The sequence below is a fragment of the Coccidioides immitis genome (assembly GCF_000149335.2).
Source record: "Coccidioides immitis RS genomic scaffold supercont3.1, whole genome shotgun sequence".
NCBI classification, from domain to species: Eukaryota; Fungi; Ascomycota; class Eurotiomycetes; order Onygenales; family Onygenaceae; genus Coccidioides; species Coccidioides immitis.
In genome coordinates this window covers 6,805,616-6,823,171 of record NW_004504310.1, presented here as the reverse complement: position 1 = coordinate 6,823,171, position 17,556 = coordinate 6,805,616, and the positions used below count along the sequence as shown (strand labels likewise).

Sequence of the window (17,556 nt, the reverse complement as noted above, 5' to 3'; positions counted from 1 at the left end):
CCCGAGATAACCCCATGCACAACTCCAGTTTCCAGGACAAGACATCTCCAACAACTTTACGAGGTGCTGACTTACAAACAGTTCAAGGGTTCTCCAAGCCCTCGTTACCAATCTCCCCGGCGGTGGTATTGCTAACAATTGTGAGATAAATACATTCTGGCCTCACCGTTTTTAGACATTAAGATCCTCATCGCGATGCTGCACTCTTACGCGCTTCGCTGCACCGCCATGGCGAAATTCGTTCAATGTGTTATGAAAAGAGCTACATGAGGCGATAATTCGAACATATGTGCGACTCTTCCCCGACGATGCTCCTATTGCCGGTGTGTACTCCGTATCATGGACAACATTTCCAATCTGGTTGCCCATGATTCTAGCCTGGATATTCGGTTAGTTCTAGAGCGTAACTCACCCACTTTTGTTTTTCTTTGCCCTTACGCGGCTAATATCTTACAAAACAGAAACCATAATTGAAAGTATTTTCGTAGAACCCTCCTGGATTCCGTTTCACGCTGCGATATTTTTACAGTCAGCAGCAACACCTCAAGAGCCAAAAGTGAACTGATTGGCAGATATGACCCAGACATGTATCCTATGTGTACTCCATGGTATTCGGGGTGTTCTGGCTGAAGAATGCCATACAAGTTGCGACCAGGCTCTTGGACACCACAAGTCGAGATACTTGACCTTTTGTCAAGGCCCCGCTAGGTAGTAATTAGTATCCGAGCCAGGGGGTCAAATAATGCCAGACCCGTTGTTAACCAAGCCACCAGCCGAAGTATTTATGTATTCTAAACCACTCCATAGAAGCAATTCTATACGCCGATATATAGCCGAAGCCAAAGCACAGCCATACATGCATCATATATGCCGATGTAAACTATACGTTTCCTGGGCCCCGTCATACCCATCCCCGGCCCCAAAAACGTCGGAATCATTGTCTGTAAATTCGTCGCGGTAAGCGGTCGTATCTATTGCTGTGTTATCATTGTCTATGTCATCAGTTATACCGTTGCCAAAGCCCAATCCCTCTTCTTCGTCGCGTCCGAACTCGTCAGGATTGTCGACGAAGGAGCCGGGTGCAGGAAGTTGTGAAGAGTCGGTAGTTGCCTGAGCAGCAATGGCTCGTTCCTCGGCTTCCAGTTCGGCGGCACGGGCGAGGGTGCTAAATAAACGTTGTCAGGCGAGGTATGCCTCGGTGGGGAATAGTGTAGCCCTGACGTACCGTTTGTATATGTACCATCCTGTAAATATGCCAACACAAACACCAACGACGATGCTAATAATATTAACCGCCTTTGTGCCAGCACTCATCTCTTCCCCACTCTGTGCAAGAATTCGTAGCCGACTTCCGATGAATGCGGACACCAAAAGTTTTGGTGTTATGATGGCCGTGGCTAGTCCATACATGAGCGGGTGCACAGTTGGGAAAGTCGAAATGGCTCCATTGCATATCGAGTAAGGCAATGGGCATAAACGTATCATGCAAAGAAGTTTGAGCCCATCATACTTCAACGTCAATGCAAGAGCTGCAAAGCGCTTGTCATGCTGCACCAGGCGGTGTACGAACTTGGAAAGGACTGTCCGGGATAGCATAAAGGAGCATGTCGACCCAACAACAGTTCCAGCAGCATATATCGCCCAACTTGAGAAAAAAGTATGTCAGTGTCGTATTCAAAACATCACAGAGGCGTAGTAGCACAACGTACCCTTTCCAGACACCGAAGATGAATCCAGACACTGTTCCAACGGCCGACCAGCCGATTAGAGGTGGAAATGACACTATAAAGGTGCAGAGCCAAACTATAAAATATACCAGCGCAGACTTCTCAAAATCCGCCGCTACCGGTTCCAACCAGATGAAAATATGTCCCGAGAGTATCATGAAGCCGACCCCAAGTGCACTTAGTAGCAGCGAGGCGATCACCGCCGCAATCTTTTGCCATATCGTCAACGTGATCCATATTTTGGATATCCTACCCCAAGTTCTCTCTATACGGTTGATAACTCTGTCGCGGGTGCTAATGGAGGCCGAGAGGGAAAAGGAAGGTGAGGCCCGTCTTCCACGGCTTAGACTAGCGCGTGGCCGGCTCCATGGTGGGTGCGCTGACCCTGAACTGGGGGAGTTGGGGTGATCTCGGATTAGAGGCGATGTCGGGAGAAGTCCATCTGAAGATATATTGCTGTTGGTTGTCATTGCAAAGTGATCCGGTGGATGCTGGGGTGTTGTGCTTGGGGCGGGATTCTGTGATCGTATAGCTCTGTCTCTTGCTCTTTTTAGGATATCGATGTCCGGATAGATTGAGTGTAGCTGAGGCAGTTAATATTGTTTTTTTTCCCCCCTTTCATAAACCAGATGTCTGCCTGAGAATCACACGTTGTCTCGATGGTTTCCACGATTCGGTGCCCGTGGGCCCGTCGTTAGAATTGGCGGAAGGTGTAAAAGAGCCCGATGCTCCAGATTCATCAGCAAGCCCAGAAAAGGGAATCCTCCGGAAGTAATTAAACAGTCTGGGAGGAGTGTTCCTTTTACTGTTATTTGAATGCAGTGATTGACGTCCAGTTCAGGTCTATGTCTATTTTTGGATCCTGATGTCGATGCCTTGCTGACTACGCCGTAGTTCGACCGGGCTCGTCTCAGCTGCGAGCCTAGGCGGGGCCAAGGCTGCACCATTCAGCTCTGGCCAAGGAGCGCTCACCATGCCAAAGTTGTCGAGTTCAGATCGCGCATCTTCGAATTATTCCCTGGAAGCACCGAGACCTTGGATTTGTTGGCAGAGGTACAAAGCCCCGTATCAGCCGATAGATAGAAAACATGATGAATAGGCTGGTATTCACTCTTCTGGTGGTGGTGTTAATTAAATTAGGGTTGAAGAACCACCTGTCACGCCGTTTTGGCTTGTCGTCATTGTAATCATGACAGATAGAATACAAATATTACACCACTTGTCTCACTGGGTACTCAGCGATCTAACGATACTGTTACCGCCCCGGACCACCCACCCAGGAGACAACAGCCATCTTCACCCCCCAGACCGATCGACTCTTCAGCTTCACATTGCTGAAGATGCTGCAGATGGTGTCAGGCAACTGGTAGCATCACTGTTTGGCCTGTTTCCTCCTCATATTCTTGCTAACTCCCATACTTTTTTGTCACTCCTTTTTACTGTGTTTTGTAATCACCATGTAAGTTGAAGCTGGTTATACTTCGGTCATCTTCACGGAACCTTTAATTCACCCTTATCTCATTCACTCCTTCTAGTTCTCCTTCGGTGCTGCGGGTTCATATTTCATCATGCGCAACAGCTGTTCATCACAATCAATAGCCAGCTGTCTTCATTAGCCACCTCCTTCCAGTCAGTCTAATAATTGCACTCGTGCCACAATCATGGTTTCAGAGGAGGTCTTCGAATCATGCCTGCCCATCCTCAACAACGCCGAGGTCGACGAAGAAGAGAAGGTCGAAAAAGTGGAAGAGTTCCTCCGCGACAAGGCTGCATTGACGGGGTCAATTCTGGAAAATGCTGTTCTGGACGTTTTATGGCGCCATCGGAACTCTCTGAAGGGCGAGGCCTCCCCTCCCCCGCTTCGTCATACTGTCATCCGCCGCTCCTCTCCAGCGCCGTGGCAGATAACCCGTTCGTCCACTCCTCTTTCGTCTCCCTCCAATAGCCCCGCGGTTCCTTCAGGGTTTCCGGTTCCTCGTGGCGGCTTTCCTCGTGCGCCCAGGTCATTGACTGCCTCCCCCTTTACCTCGCCGCGCCCGTCACCCCGCTTGGCTTTTGCGCAGCCGATCCCTCACAGTCCGAACCTTAACGCCTACGAGTTTGCCGAGCGCACTTCTATACCGGAATATGGCGATCTCGGGAGTGATAATGTCGATTGGCTAGTGAACGACGATGCCAGGAGCACCGCATCGTCCACTGTTTTGAGCGGTGCGGCCCCAGAGTGGATTGCGCCCGCTGACATGAGCCCCTACGATATCTTAAGATCGGTTCTGGGTGACCGGAGGTCCAACGACGAGATCGAGGCGGCCCTGGCGGCCAATGGATATGACCTTGGAGCGACGATAGCCGCCCTGACGGAACAAGACGCACACGGTAACACTACAGCAAACAATGAAGGTAGAATTTTAGTCGGTAAATCTATGGCTGTGGAACAGACGCGGCCGTTGACCCCGTCGGGCCAGGCTCGAAGTCCGGTTGTCTGCAAGTACTGGTTATCTACTGGTCAATGCCTTCGAGCAGATTGTCGATTTAGTCATGACTTGACCAACCATATTTGCAAGTAAGTGAAAATCGATCGGTACTTTCAAAACTAAATACCTAACAAGCCTCTAGATACTGGCTGATGGGAAACTGTCTTGCGGGAGACGTTTGTCCTTTCTCTCACGACCCATCCGCCTTGGTAGGGAATCTCAATATAAGTGATAGCAGCGCCGGATATGGCAGCCCATCCACCCAGCCACAGCAAATGTTCTATCCTCAAGATAACTATGAGGCCTTTCCAGCCTTACAGCCCGCGATGGCCGACCAATGGTCGACGTTTTATCCCCAAAAGCATTCCACCCAGTTCGTGTACGGCGTGAATCAACATCACCGCGGAAATTCTCCCTCAAACATCAGAAATAGGAATATGCTTCTTAATCAATCGTCACGCCCACATTCTAGGCCTACAAGTCGACACCAGCAACGCGACTCTGGCGGTTCTGCTTTATCAGTCGATGACCCCGAGGCCTTTCCCACTCTCTCCTCCCTTAACCCTAAGGCATCTGGGAAAAAGCACCACGGCAAGCGAGGCGGTCATAACCACAATCGCGAAACTAGCGGAAATAAGGAAGGTTCTTCAAGCTCGCTAACGGACGCAGTTCGAATGTCTCCATCCTCGAACCAACGCAAAGGAACTCCCAAGATTGCGAAGCCAGTCAATACCGGCCGCGAGAACAGCGCAGCTGCCCAATCCATTCCGACACCAAAGCATTTACCATGGCTCGAATCCGGTCCTCGCGCAAACCCCCAGTATCTCAAGTGTCGCACAGACGCGATTACTCATGGTAACGTTAGAAACAAGTTTCTCCAAAGGTAGGTCTAAACGAATGTTTTGCCGTCGTTCAATGCCAATTAGTCTTCCGCTTCTAATACGATTACAGTGCCGCCCAAGCTTGGAATCGTAACGATGCGCGGGCTGCGAAAGCCCTCTCACTTCGTGGCCAAGCTGAGAATGAGGCAATGAGACGTTGTTACCGTGAGGCTGCTCGCCACCTTTATGAGGGCCGTAGCAAGAATTCAGATAGTAACACCGATGACGAAATCTATGTCGATCTACATGGCCTTCATCCAGGCGAGGCAATCGAGTACCTGGAGAGTATTCTTAAAGAAAACGCAAAACTGGATCGTAAGCTGCTATACGCCATCACGGGCACTGGCCATCACAGCAGAAATGGCAAGGACAAAATTGGTAAAGCTGTCAAAAACTGGTTGAACGATTGGGAATACGTCTACTGTGAATTCAATGTACCCAGCGAGCGAGGTGGATACGTCGGCGGCGTTCTAGGCATTGATCCAACAAGTAGTGAGAAGAGTGGGCATATTACAAAGACCAATGGAAAAAGTGTCCCGGAAGAAGATAAGAATACAGCCCAGGATGATGAAGCTGACAATAAAGCCGGGAACTCGACACCAACACTTACGATGGGCAAGATACAGCTTTTGAAGCGAGACGATTCCGGGAAGAAGTAGCTGTTAACAAGGCTATGGAACTCGACAATATGTGCCATAGCCCCGCGTGGCTAGAGAGGTGTCTTTGCCTCAGTTTGATTACCGCCACTTGCCATGACCTTTTGGGCCTTGAAGCAATAGACGAAAACCGGCCATTGGGCTATTGTGATGCTCGGGCTTGGTTCGTCTCCAGTTTCCATGGTCTTTTATAGCCTAGACGTGGTAGAATTTGGGATTTACGGACTGCTTCGAATAGGGTCGAGGCTGGTAATGATCGAGTTACCATACGGGTGTCACGTCCCTCATGACGGGCTATATTTGATCTATGGCTGGAAGGCTCTTTTAGGTTTTCAGTTCAGTTGATAGGATGTTTGGAGCTATAATGCTCAGAATACATATTTGGTTATGGTTTATAGCTAGAAAGAATGAATTATACATACATTACCCTTTTGCATCTATGTTAGCTAATGCAACATGTAAAGCCTTGTGAAGCCCTCGATTGTTTTGGAGTTAAATCATCTGGGGGGAACAAAACTGTGCGCATCCATATCTCTAAGCATTCTGGCTTGCCGTGTACTGGTACATATTGGTTAGTAAATAACCCCGAGTGACAGGGCTCTGGGTACAAGCACCCAGGGCGAGTGATTGACAGCATTTAAGGGACCAAAGATCTAATCTACTCAGGCTCTTGGTCATGCCACTCTCTAATCAGATCCTTAACATTCATACCACATTGTTCGGCTTTCCTCACAATCGCTTTGGCCTTCCCCACCACAGGAGCATCGATCATTTTCCCATCCAGAGTCCAGGCTCCCCTGCCTTGCCGTGCGGCCTTCTCATCTGCAATAGATACTCGAACCGCCCACACAAGCTCCTTCGGCTCGGGACTAAATACCGCTTGCACAGGCGCGACCTGTGAGGGATGAATACATTGCTTCCCGTTAAATCCAAGCCTCTTACCGTCCTGGGCTTCTTGCTTGAGGATGGAGGATGCCTCCGAATCAGTATCAGGGTTCCGGGCATAAGTTGTGCAAACTAGATCAATCACGGACGGAATATTATGCGCACGGGCGGCAGTTACTATGGCGGACCGCGCGTATAGGAATTCTGTGAGGGATGGTGTTCGGGTTATGCTTAGGTCAAGGGCGAAGTCTTCAGCGGCAAAGATGAGGCCTGATAGCAGAGGCGTTGCGGTGCAAATTTCAGAAAGATTGGTTATTGATTTTGCGCTTTCAATTAAAGCGAGAATGGAGATCGGTTGGCGCGGGGAAGAGGACGTGGCGAATGACTTGGTGGTGGATATGCTGTGCTTTACCATGTCGTGGACAAAACGAAGGTCGGAAGCAGAGTCGACTTTCGGCACCACGATTGTGGTGAGATATGGAGAGTCCAGCTATAACACATTCGTTATGATTAAGCCTTGGGTTTCCATGCGCAACAGAAGATCCAAACCGCTCACGTCCAGTGTCTTTGGGAGTTGCGTACCATCGAGGTTAGGTCTTTCTCTGCCAAACCACTTCCAACTGAGTTGATTCGGACTGCTGTTTCGTGGATTGAATGGGGCTTTGGATGGTCAAGCGTACGTCTAACCAGTTCACGAGCTTCATCTTTATGAGAAATAGTTACACTGTCCTCAAGGTCGAATGCGGCACAATCAACGGTCATAGTTGCGGCTCGATCCAGCATGCGTTTGCTTGAACCGGGCACTTTTCACTCTTGAGTCAGTTCATTTAAATTCCATTTCCACCATAATTGTGGGAAACTGCGGAATCCGATGCGGCGTACCATAGAGGAGTGCGCGGCGGAGGGTGTTGGTTACAGCCATAGGTGCTAATTATGCTCCTCTACTGAACAGATTCAAAATTGTAGTCAATTTCAAACACTTAGTAGATAAGTAAATCCTTAAAAGAAGGAATTGGCATGGAGCAGAACCTGTGAAGCACAACGGCACCATTCGACAGAAAACAAGCTTGCGCAACGCCCGCTCCGCTCGGCATCGGCGTTGCTTCCGCGGCACGACCACGGAGCGGAGCATCGTTTCTCCCTCCGCCAAAGCTTGGCGCGTCCTCTCGAGGTAGCTGACGTTGGATTACTTGGCCGCTCGAACAACCGTCCAACTCTGGCGTTTCGCGAGAGCTTTCCAGAGAGATAACCAGGCTTGATCTTGGCCATGGATCAACAGCGAACTGGCGACCTCAACTGGCGCCTCAGTGCGCACCCCATCACCCTCTTGTTCTTCCTAGGTTTTAGAATAGGTGTGTTCATTGTTGCGTTGAAAGCCAGAACCACATCCACCCCGAGAAGATTGCGATTAATTTAGCTCTTGAAGCGTAAAGACATGCTAATTTTTGTCCTGCTCACCAGGGAGTCTGTTGATGTACCTATTTGGCGTCCTCTTCATCAGTGACTTGTGTGTCTCTTCTACAATCAGCTCCAGTCCCCGCAGCCATGCATCATTGCTAACACACAGGTCTACTAGTGTTCTCGTCTTCATACTCACCCTCCTGCTCCTTTCAGCCGATTTCTATTACCTCAAAAATATTGCTGGTCGCCGGCTAGTTGGCCTTCGATGGTGGAACGAAGTAAATACCTCAACCGGTGATTCCAACTGGGTCTTTGAGAGCTCCGACCCGAATACCCGCACCATCAATGCTACAGATAAGCGATTTTTCTGGCTTAGTCTGTACGCAACCCCAGCATTGTGGATTGGGCTGGCGATCCTGGCAATCATCAGGCTTCAAAGCGTAATCTGGCTGAGCTTAGTTGGTGAGTTGAACCGTGCAACACTTCCATAATATTCCGTTCAGTCATGTTCAGATCTAATCTATCACTAGGCATTGCACTTATTTTAACTGTTACGAATACCTTGGCGTTTTCTCGATGTGATCGCTTCAGTCAAGCTTCAACGTTCGCGAGTAGTGCTTTATCTGGCGGCATTACGAGCAATCTTACGCGTGGTGTGTTTGGAAGGTTATTCAGATAGTTCCCAGGAAATATTGTCAAGCCTGCCGAAGCATCGGAGCTTAGATGAGACAAACAAAACAGGCCGGATAGTGCGGTGAACCTTTCTCTGTGCAAACGATATAGTCATTTCCCTTCTATGACTTTACTTTCCCAGGCTGTTTTTCATCGGTCCGGCGAGGCGTCTGGAGTTTATAGCAAAGTTTACTGCGACTTTTAACCTGGATATCTTTCTGGGGAACTATACGGATTAATGTACTTTTACTTGTTTGAAGCTCATTGATATTGTTTCAAGTGACCAAGCAGGAACCTACGATCCGTCCTGATTGACAGCTGATATTTCACAGTTTGGCACGTTGGGCTTCTGCCATGAATTTTATCTCCTGTCTCACGGCCAAATCCCTCAGGATCTCCTCGCTTCCACCGCCCACGACGAATACTCTTACGTCACGGCTAATCGCCTCGATTCTCGCTCCTTTGCCTGCCTTGTTATACCCTGCACCACCCAGGATCTGCTGGGCCTCGCGGCAGACCTTCTCCAGACAGCGGGTACTCATTACTTTCAGGAGGGCCGTCATACCTCCAACGTCGATCTCCCTACCGGTTTTGGCGTTTAGCTGGATGGTGTAGGCTAGCTGCTCCAAAAACGCTTGACATGGTTCAATAAGTTGGCCGAATTTGCTGAATTTAGCCCGGATGATCTGATTGTAAATGAGCGGTTTGCCGAATGTTTCCCGAGTGATCGCGTAATTGTAAGCATCTTCGACGCAAACGCGGGAGAGACGGATGCAGGAGCTCGCCATCCCGAGACGTTCAGGGTTAAAGTCTACGTCCCATCAGCTTTGAATATAAAGATGTTAGTGCAAGGCTGGATGTAAGGGTCGCGTACTTGACATGATGTATTTAAAGCCTTGGTTTTCCTTTCCAATAAGATTCTCTGCAGGCACTTCCACGTCATCGAATTCAAGGAAAGTTGAGCCACTGGCGTTCACTCCAGAGTTGTACATTCTTCGTCGAGTGACACCTTTGGATTTCAGTGGTATAATGAGTAGAGAAATGCCATTACGGCCTGGTCCTCCGGTCCTAACGGCTGCCGTGCAATAGTCGGCAAAAATGGCGTTGGTGATCCATTTCTTTGCTCCATTGACGATATACTTGTTGCCGACTCGTTTGGCCGTGGTTTTGATCCCAGAGACGTCGGACCCGGCTGTGGTTCCAAATTAGTGTGAAAAGATAATTAAAGACACTCGGAGACGCAGATACGTACCGTCTGGTTCAGTGATTCCTAGGCAAAAGCGGATCTCCCCTCGAGCAACCTTTGGTAGATACTCGAGCCTCTGTTGCTCAGTTCCGAAATTCATGATTGGAGGGCAGCCTATGCCGTTCCCGCCATTCATGCCCCAAAGCACGCCAGAAAACCCGACTCTATATTTCAAGTCAATTTAAACAAAAGCGTTTGCTGGTATAAAAAGATAACGGTGGATACATACCTCGCCAACTCGTCATTGACCACAAGATTGTGAAAGACGTCCCATTTTTCTGGATCGATGCCAGCGGGCATGGTCATCCCTCCCATGTATTCCCGTTTTGTGGGCTTGATTATAGCGAAACCATTGTCCACATATTTTTGAACAGCCTGAATTTCAGAAGGTAAGTTAGAAGGTTGCAATTTTTCATCAGCGATATGTGTAGTTCCATCCCAGTTCCTCCTGTCCGCTCGCTTGTAGGTTTAAACACGTACTTCAGGAGGAACTTGGCCACTTCGCTCCCACTCCTCAGCATACGGCATCAGATCATTCTCCACATATTCGCGCACGAATTGACGGAGTTTCCTATGGGACTCATCGTAGTATGGCGATGAGTCGCGATAGTACCATAGAGGTTCAGCAAATGGGGCTAGGGCAGGCATAGTGTTCAAGGGTAGAGCAGCAATTAGTGTTCTTCTAACAATGAAATAGAGATCTTGATAGCTCAAATCAATAGCTGGGAACCCCAATACAAATATCAAACTCGTCAATCAATGGGTATCTTAATCCTAATGATGGAATGTAAACACGTTATGTGGTATCCACGGTTAATGCCGTGTAACCGTTGTCTCATGGAATACTCCGTCAGGTTCCCACGGTATCTTAGGGCTGCAAGCGTTGGATAGCAAATACTTGGAAATGAGCCGAGTACCGATGTTGCAATTTGCAGCCTGCGAGCTACTTAAGTTCTCTGGGGATGATATTCTCCGCATCAACCCCTGGACCTCGGCTGGCAAAGTTAAATTATTTTGCGCCAGCCAAAAAAGTCTTGGGGCCTTGGGTTTCCCTGTCTTTCACTGTCCTTCTTGTGAAATATTGAAGAAGCTCGTCAAATGGAGATATCCTTGACGCATCGACGGAGTACAGTTACTTAAGAATGTAGTCTACATGTAGCTTGGGTGTCATTCACGATCGGCTTAAAGCTTTGAAGGAAGCCAATTCGGAGCTCTTCTCTCCTTAAAGGCTAGCATCCCTTCATTAGCATTTTCTCCAGCGAACAACGCGCTGCCATATCTCTCCACGGTCAAGCGTGCAGCTTGTTCGACACTGCTGGTCTCCCATGCCTGTCTTATACCTGCCCGACTCACGATAACGCTATCAGGACTCATACTTGCAATCAATTTTGCTACCTTGACAGTTTCAGTGATTAATTCTTCAATTGGCACAACCTTCTGAACCAAACCCCAATCCAGAGCTTCCTGGGCTGTTAATTTATGTGCGGTTAACGCTAGCCACATGGCTCTCTGTAACGTAAAATTCCGACATAGTCGTGGAAATGCTCCCTCGAGAGCTGCAGTTCCGCGAAGGACGTCGGGTAGTCGAAAATCCGCGTTAGAGGATGCAATGACGATGTCACTGTTGAGAATAATTTCAAATCCACCTCCGTGAGCATGACCATTGCAAGCGGCGATAATTGGCTTCTTGCCCACGCGCCGGGTCATCCCCGCAAAGCCGTTGGGAGGATATAAGTTTTGACCCGGGATACTTAGATCGCCTTGCTCGAAGCCAGATTGGCGCTCTAATCACCTAAGTCAGTTTAGTGTTAAAAAACCCGAGTGGATTGCTCGGTCGCACCCTTGAGATCCATTCCGGCACAAAAGGCCTTTTTGCCAGCACCCGTAATAATGGCAACACGTCTATAGAAGCCATCAGCATACCAGTCGAAACTTACGAGCATTAAAAATCTGTATGTGATGAACCCTTACAATTGCGGTTCTTCATCAAACCACTTCCAGACACGGTCCATCTCCCATACCCCGTCAACTGGGAGGGAGTTCATCTGTTTCTCCAGGTTCATTGTGACCAGAAGTACATGGGGGGCCGGAAAGTCCAGAAGGACGAACCTCACAAGGGGAGGAGGAGTATCGGTAGGATAGCCCATCGCTAACTAGTGACCTCTTGGGTTCTGTGCTTTGGATGCGAGGAAGAGTGGGCTTTGCAACAGGTCAGCCCAGTGTTCAAGCTGCTTGTTTGCACAGTGCAGCAAGTGGAGGAGCCCAAGCTCCAGGGAGGTTACTTAACTAGTTAGTTATGTAAGCTGTGTCCCCCAAACTTGTGTCCTGACGTCTGGGGGCCATAGGGAGCAACGTGTTGAAGCACCAGCACAAGTACCACCTGATCCACAAGCTGCTTGAAGGGTATAAGCGTGGGAGACAGCAAGGTTCAGGCACCAGTTGGGGGCGAATGCTGGAACCGGCTATTGAGGATTGTTAAACTCACTCGAAACTCAGTTGGTTGTGATTGGGCGTTCTGAACCTGGAATTTATTATTTGGATCAATCGATTGGACGGAAACACGAAGTTAACCAACGCCCTGGTGATTACTTCAGATGATTCATGATTCCTAGCTCCTCTGTACAGAGTAGGCAACACAATAAATTAACATCATACAAGAGAGCACATCACTCCCTTGTTAGCCATGCCCAGTCAGACTTAACTCCATACAGTTTTGAACACACGGTCTTTGAGCATCGAACACCAAGACTCGACAATCGTACAGAAGTTTAGGCTTGACCCGAAATACAAAAATGGAACCTCAATCAACACCACCTCCACTCCTGCTTTCAGGCAAGAAAGTTGCTGTGGTAGGTGCTGGAATCTCATGTCTTGCCTTTGTCAAGTCGCTGCAGAAACAGTGGCCTCAGGGCCAGCCATTCCCCGAAATTATCATATACGAGCGAGACGCTCAGGATGCCGTGGGGCGTGAGGGCTATTCCATTTCTATTCGTGGTGATGCGCTATCTGGCGGAATGCAAGCTTTGGAGAAAATGGGCCTTTTGGACCATGCGCTAAACGCCTCGCTTACGGGATCGCAGCGGCCTGAAGAGCGTGGGTCTTTTGGTGTATGGGATCCGGATTGGAATCGGCTCCTCGAAGTTGGCAGGCCAAAGTCTGACGCCAATCAAGTTGAGCTAGGAATGCGAATCGCGAGGGACTCTTTGCGCCGCGTCCTGCTGGATAGTGTGCTTGAAAGCAATAGCACAGATATCCGTTGGTCAACGCAGTGCGTCAAAGTCGAGAAAGTTGATGGAAAAGTCCAACTTCATCTGAATGACGGCAAAACAGATGTATGTGACTTGGTCATTGCCTGCGATGGAGCGAATAGCAAGATTCGAGAATGTCTTAGACCAGATGATAAACTCTCCTATGCTGGTGCAGTCATGATCATTGGCACGGCCAGATTTCCTGAAGGACAGGTTCCTCCACCGGTAAATAGAGACTGGGGGCTAGTCCTTGGTGGGAAGAACGGTGTGGGCTTATTCGTGTCTCCGATTGACTCGTCGAGCGCGGTTTGGAGCCTGAGCTATATGGCTCCAGAACCACGAGAAAGGATAAATCCTCCCATGCCGAAGGAACAACTAGACAACCTAATCCAGGAGGTGCTAGATCGAGGAACCTCATTCACAGAGCCATTCCAAACCCTGGTACGAGCTACCGACCCATCAACCCTCCGACTTTTCAACGCAATGGATAAACAACCATTCCAGCACTCGCATTGTACGGACGTGCCTGTGATATTCATAGGCGATAGCAACCATGCCATGAGTCCCTTTGCAGGAAACGGCGCGAATATGGCATTGCTTGACGGCTGGGATCTTGCAGAGCAGCTCTGTCGAGCTCAATCGCTAGAATCAGCGCTCGAAGCGTATGACAAATCTAGCATTGGTCGTTCCCAAAACGCCATCGCGGGGTCCCGATGGGCTATATCTATGGGTCATGCAACAGGTTTCAGGCTATTCGGCTATGGCATCGCATTGAAACTTGCCTCATTGATAATGGCACTTAGAGGGTGAATAGGCAGGAGCGGGATGGTGGAGCTATATCGGCGCTGTTTGGAGTCAGTGGGATCCATGCTTGTTGTCGCTTTTCTTTTTTTTTTTTTTTTTTTTCTACCTTTTTTTCTTCTTTTGATTCTAAGGATGAATATTCGGTTATGATTTGCCGACTGCGCGGCCGCAGTCCCTGATCGTTAGGTTCGTCTCCTCTCTGTATATACGACTTTAACCCCAATAGGCGCCCAGGCATTAGGTAGTGCTATTGACACATGCTCTCTTTTCTTGGGAAGATCCCCTTGGCATTAAAGTGCATTTAGGACTCTGGACAAGCGGATTGCGCCATCATCCTGCGAGCAATATAAATCCTGGATGGTAACCTAGAAAGATGTGTCGTGAAAGATGCATAGATCCAGCAATTCATAGTTCAAAATTCCGCATTTTCATGCAAGAAGCCGCGGTATAGGGGGAACAAGGCATGCAAGGGCTTCAACAATCATCATAGATTCCCTTAATAGAGTGAATATACAGGACAAACAGTGAGAAGCAATCACCGTATTGAGACGAAAGAACCAAACTAAATAAAAGACGAAAAATACACAACATTGCCAAATGTGGTAAAGTGGGAGAGGAGACCTGCAGCGTTTACTTCAGCTCTTTTGTCACCATAAATCCTTCTTTCTTTCTTCCTCACTCCTCCTCGTCTCAACTTTCTCATCTTCCAGATATTGACATTTACAGCCACAAACAGCTTTCTGGGAGGAGCAATTAGTTCTGCTCAGGGCACTGGTCTTGGAGGCACTCCAAGTAAGTATATATTCTGACCTTTTTTGCCTGAAATTTCAACCTTGAAAGCTTGAGAAGGCCCTCTTGGGCCGTGGCATCACCTCTGGTTTTTTGACCCCACTGAAGGCCAGACATGCCGACCAATGTTGTTTCAAACTCTGACATCTGCTCACATTCCGTCTGAACTAGGAGCAGTGGCATATCTTTGAATCTGAGAACTTGCTAAGACACGTGAACAAACATCCATCAACATGTCTGGAAATTGGAACAACACTAGTAAGTCTCGAATTTCATTTCTGGTTCTTTCAAATAAATGGAATCCCACAATTTCCTTCAATTTCTCTCTTCAGCAACGGTGCTGGGAGGGCATCAATCCCAAATATATAAGTTTCCTTGGAAAGAAGTAAAAATATTTACTGATATAAACATATGCCGCAGCCGATAACTGGAACGGCGGTGGTGCCGACGGCAATTGGAACGAAGGTGGCTTTGGTGACGACACTGGATACCGCGAAGAAATCCCCGGCAGTGTTGGGGAGGGCGGAAAGACCAACAATAATGATGCCTGTCACAAGTAAGTCGGGTATTCATGCCCGAATTGAGTCTCATCTAACGTTTTCTATTAAAGCTGTGGACAGCCCGGGCATTTTTCACGCGAGTGTCCCGAGCCTCGCAAAGCGTCTGGTGCTTGTTTCAACTGTGGTGAAGAAGGGTAAGCTGGTGCAACTATTAGGACCATCAGTTCTCTAATTGAAGAATAGCCACAACAAGGCGGAATGCCCAAACCCGCGCGTTTTCAAGGGAACTTGCCGCATTTGCCAGGCGGAAGGGCATCCGGCTTTCGAATGTCCGGACAAGGCCCCAGACGTTTGCAAAAACTGCAAAGGCGAAGGTATGCATCCCACTTGAAAGGGGAAAACCACGACTAACGTAGTCATTTCTCGCTGAAAAAGGCCACAAAACAAAGGATTGTACCGAAAACCGCAAGTTTGATCAGCATGACATTCCAGACAAAATGCCTGAGGAAGCTTGGGCAATCCTTAAGAAGGCGAGCGATGAAAGAGACTTGGAAGATTTCCGTGAAGTAAGGATCGTTTCCCGAACATCCACAGGGCTCAAGCTAACATTGTTGCAAGGCCCTTAAGATCTATTCCAAGGCTGTTCCGTTGGCAACATTTGACGAAATTGAGAAAAGGTTTCGCGCAGACAACTTCAAGATCTACCTTATTGGGCTGGTAGGCCCTTGAGAATTCCTTCACCTTCATTTCTAGACTGACACTTCTTCAAGGAAAGGGAAATTGGGGACACCCTCATTTCGGTGAATCTTCAAGGCAAATTAAATTGCAAATACGTTGTCGGGTTTTATTTTAGCGAAAAGCCCCATCGTGCGAATCTCAAGTCGCGCTGGCCACGTTCCCCAGAGGAGAATATCAAGCGCCTTGCCGATGCCGGCTTTCCCATGGATCGCCAAGTCCCCAAGTGTGACAATTGTGGAGGTATGTCTGCTTTTGGAAGAAATTAAGAGAGAGAATCAGCAGTCCTAAATATCCTGCAACAGAAATAGGTCATACCCGCCGTGGTTGCAAGCAGGAACCTGCTACAGTTGAAAGAGTTGAGGTCAAGTGTGTCATTTGCAAAGAAATAGGCCATCGAGCTCGCGACTGTATCCAGCCCAGGATTGACAAATCTGGCTGTCGGAACTGCGGGTGAGACCGTGATATCTTGCAGTATTATCGCACGCGACTAACAATAGAAAGGAACCCTGACCATCACGCCAAGCAATGTCCTGAGCCACGCTCCGCTGAGGGCGTAGAATGTAAGAAATGCCAGCAAGGTACGTATTCTCCGCTTCAAACGTTTAAAGGTCTGCTAAAAGTGCAATACGTATGCAGTCGGCCACTTCGCCAAAGATTGCCCTGAGAAAGGTGTCAACAGCAGAGCTTGTCGCAATTGCGGGCAAGTATACCCAAAAGTGACTCCTTCAGAACGATATGGCTGACATGCCGTATAGAGAAGAGGGTCATATGTCCAAGGAATGTGACAAGCCTCGAAACATGGATAACGTTACTTGTCGTAACTGCGAGAAGAGTGAGATCTATCTCAAGAAACGAGGCGCTGCTGTATTCTCAAACTAACACCTCTATCAGCCGGCCACATGAGTCGCGACTGCCCCGAGGAGAAGGACTGGTCCAAGGTCCAGTGTACCAATTGCAAGGAGAGTAAGTATTGAAAAGCGACCCGGATACATTTTGGCTTGTGAAACTAACACTCTCCAGTGGGCCACACGTTCAGACGCTGTAACAAACCAGCTGAAGGTGCTGACAGTGACAATGCAGATAGCTATGGTGGATTCTATGGAGCAGGCTATGGCAGCAAGAATCACCACGATCAAACACGTGGCCGGAAGGAAACCACAGCTCAATCCGCAGGAAACTGGTATGAAAGCCCAACCGACGGCGGCGCTGGTTGGTAAATATGCAATTCCCATTTTGGCTGGACCTTGCAAAAACACCAGCTTTCCATGGCGTGTTAAGTATCTTCCGGATCTGAAAAACGCTCTGAGCTATGGAGACGCATTCTGGATCTTTTTTTTGGCAAGGGAAGGACAAAAGGAACTTCAAATGGACTCTTACTCTGGGATATCTCTTGTTAACTGATCGCATCTGAAAACTCAAAGAAACAAAAAAAAAAAAAAAAAAAAAAAAAAAAAAAGGAAAAAAAGAGATGCGAAAAAGGAAGAAGATAAACCTTTTATGGCGAATCCTACACCCAGATAGTTAATCAATACAATGAT

General features: G+C 48.4%; 8 protein-coding genes across 8 annotated transcripts; 4 read left to right on the top strand and 4 right to left on the bottom strand.

Moving 5' to 3' along the window:
• Positions 1 to 683: 683 nt before the first annotated feature.
• CIMG_00631 (golgi apparatus membrane protein tvp38) lies at positions 684 to 2,561 on the bottom strand. The gene is made up of 3 exons (XM_001246859.2): positions 1,710 to 2,561; positions 1,226 to 1,645; positions 684 to 1,165 (listed from the first exon to the last, which is right to left on the bottom strand). The coding sequence occupies exons 1-3, from the start codon at positions 2,195 to 2,197 to the stop codon at positions 862 to 864; spliced, it is 1,212 nt and encodes a 403-aa protein (XP_001246860.1). The 5' UTR covers positions 2,198 to 2,561; the 3' UTR covers positions 684 to 861.
• A 474-nt stretch (positions 2,562 to 3,035) lies between these two features.
• Positions 3,036 to 6,171, top strand: CIMG_00632 (CCCH zinc finger and SMR domain-containing protein). The gene is made up of 4 exons (XM_001246860.2): positions 3,036 to 3,186; positions 3,263 to 4,287; positions 4,341 to 5,081; positions 5,150 to 6,171. Exons 2-4 carry the CDS (start codon positions 3,389 to 3,391, stop codon positions 5,736 to 5,738), a joined length of 2,229 nt encoding a protein of 742 aa, XP_001246861.1. The 5' UTR covers positions 3,036 to 3,186; positions 3,263 to 3,388; the 3' UTR covers positions 5,739 to 6,171.
• A 63-nt stretch (positions 6,172 to 6,234) lies between these two features.
• Positions 6,235 to 7,676, bottom strand: CIMG_00633 (citrate lyase beta subunit). Its single transcript, XM_001246861.2, has 3 exons — positions 7,503 to 7,676; positions 7,203 to 7,423; positions 6,235 to 7,110 (listed from the first exon to the last, which is right to left on the bottom strand). Exons 1-3 carry the CDS (start codon positions 7,540 to 7,542, stop codon positions 6,394 to 6,396), a joined length of 978 nt encoding a protein of 325 aa, XP_001246862.1. The 5' UTR covers positions 7,543 to 7,676; the 3' UTR covers positions 6,235 to 6,393.
• A 157-nt stretch (positions 7,677 to 7,833) lies between these two features.
• Positions 7,834 to 9,621, top strand: CIMG_00634 (golgi apparatus membrane protein TVP23). Its single transcript, XM_001246862.2, has 4 exons — positions 7,834 to 7,972; positions 8,082 to 8,127; positions 8,197 to 8,483; positions 8,552 to 9,621. Exons 1-4 carry the CDS (start codon positions 7,888 to 7,890, stop codon positions 8,698 to 8,700), a joined length of 567 nt encoding a protein of 188 aa, XP_001246863.1. The 5' UTR covers positions 7,834 to 7,887; the 3' UTR covers positions 8,701 to 9,621.
• Positions 8,633 to 10,807, bottom strand: CIMG_00635 (acyl-CoA dehydrogenase). The gene is made up of 5 exons (XM_001246863.2): positions 10,420 to 10,807; positions 10,169 to 10,314; positions 9,946 to 10,103; positions 9,568 to 9,885; positions 8,633 to 9,504 (listed from the first exon to the last, which is right to left on the bottom strand). Exons 1-5 carry the CDS (start codon positions 10,585 to 10,587, stop codon positions 9,020 to 9,022), a joined length of 1,275 nt encoding a protein of 424 aa, XP_001246864.1. The 5' UTR covers positions 10,588 to 10,807; the 3' UTR covers positions 8,633 to 9,019.
• Positions 10,808 to 11,020: 213 nt separating this feature from the next.
• On the bottom strand, positions 11,021 to 12,489 carry CIMG_00636 (enoyl-CoA hydratase/carnithine racemase). Its single transcript, XM_001246864.2, has 5 exons — positions 12,425 to 12,489; positions 12,227 to 12,334; positions 11,911 to 12,138; positions 11,780 to 11,841; positions 11,021 to 11,723 (listed from the first exon to the last, which is right to left on the bottom strand). Exons 3-5 carry the CDS (start codon positions 12,084 to 12,086, stop codon positions 11,122 to 11,124), a joined length of 840 nt encoding a protein of 279 aa, XP_001246865.2. The 5' UTR covers positions 12,087 to 12,138; positions 12,227 to 12,334; positions 12,425 to 12,489; the 3' UTR covers positions 11,021 to 11,121.
• A 62-nt stretch (positions 12,490 to 12,551) lies between these two features.
• On the top strand, positions 12,552 to 14,161 carry CIMG_00637 (uncharacterized protein). The gene has a single exon (XM_001246865.2). The coding sequence runs from the start codon at positions 12,732 to 12,734 to the stop codon at positions 13,995 to 13,997; it is 1,266 nt and encodes a 421-aa protein (XP_001246866.1). The 5' UTR covers positions 12,552 to 12,731; the 3' UTR covers positions 13,998 to 14,161.
• A 288-nt stretch (positions 14,162 to 14,449) lies between these two features.
• On the top strand, positions 14,450 to 17,443 carry CIMG_00638 (zinc knuckle transcription factor). The gene is made up of 14 exons (XM_001246866.2): positions 14,450 to 14,783; positions 14,952 to 15,038; positions 15,201 to 15,336; positions 15,391 to 15,474; positions 15,524 to 15,654; positions 15,716 to 15,846; positions 15,899 to 15,997; positions 16,051 to 16,258; positions 16,321 to 16,468; positions 16,520 to 16,596; positions 16,655 to 16,718; positions 16,774 to 16,850; positions 16,910 to 16,981; positions 17,039 to 17,443. The coding sequence occupies exons 2-14, from the start codon at positions 15,014 to 15,016 to the stop codon at positions 17,233 to 17,235; spliced, it is 1,449 nt and encodes a 482-aa protein (XP_001246867.2). The 5' UTR covers positions 14,450 to 14,783; positions 14,952 to 15,013; the 3' UTR covers positions 17,236 to 17,443.
• The last annotated feature ends 113 nt before the right edge of the window (positions 17,444 to 17,556 follow it).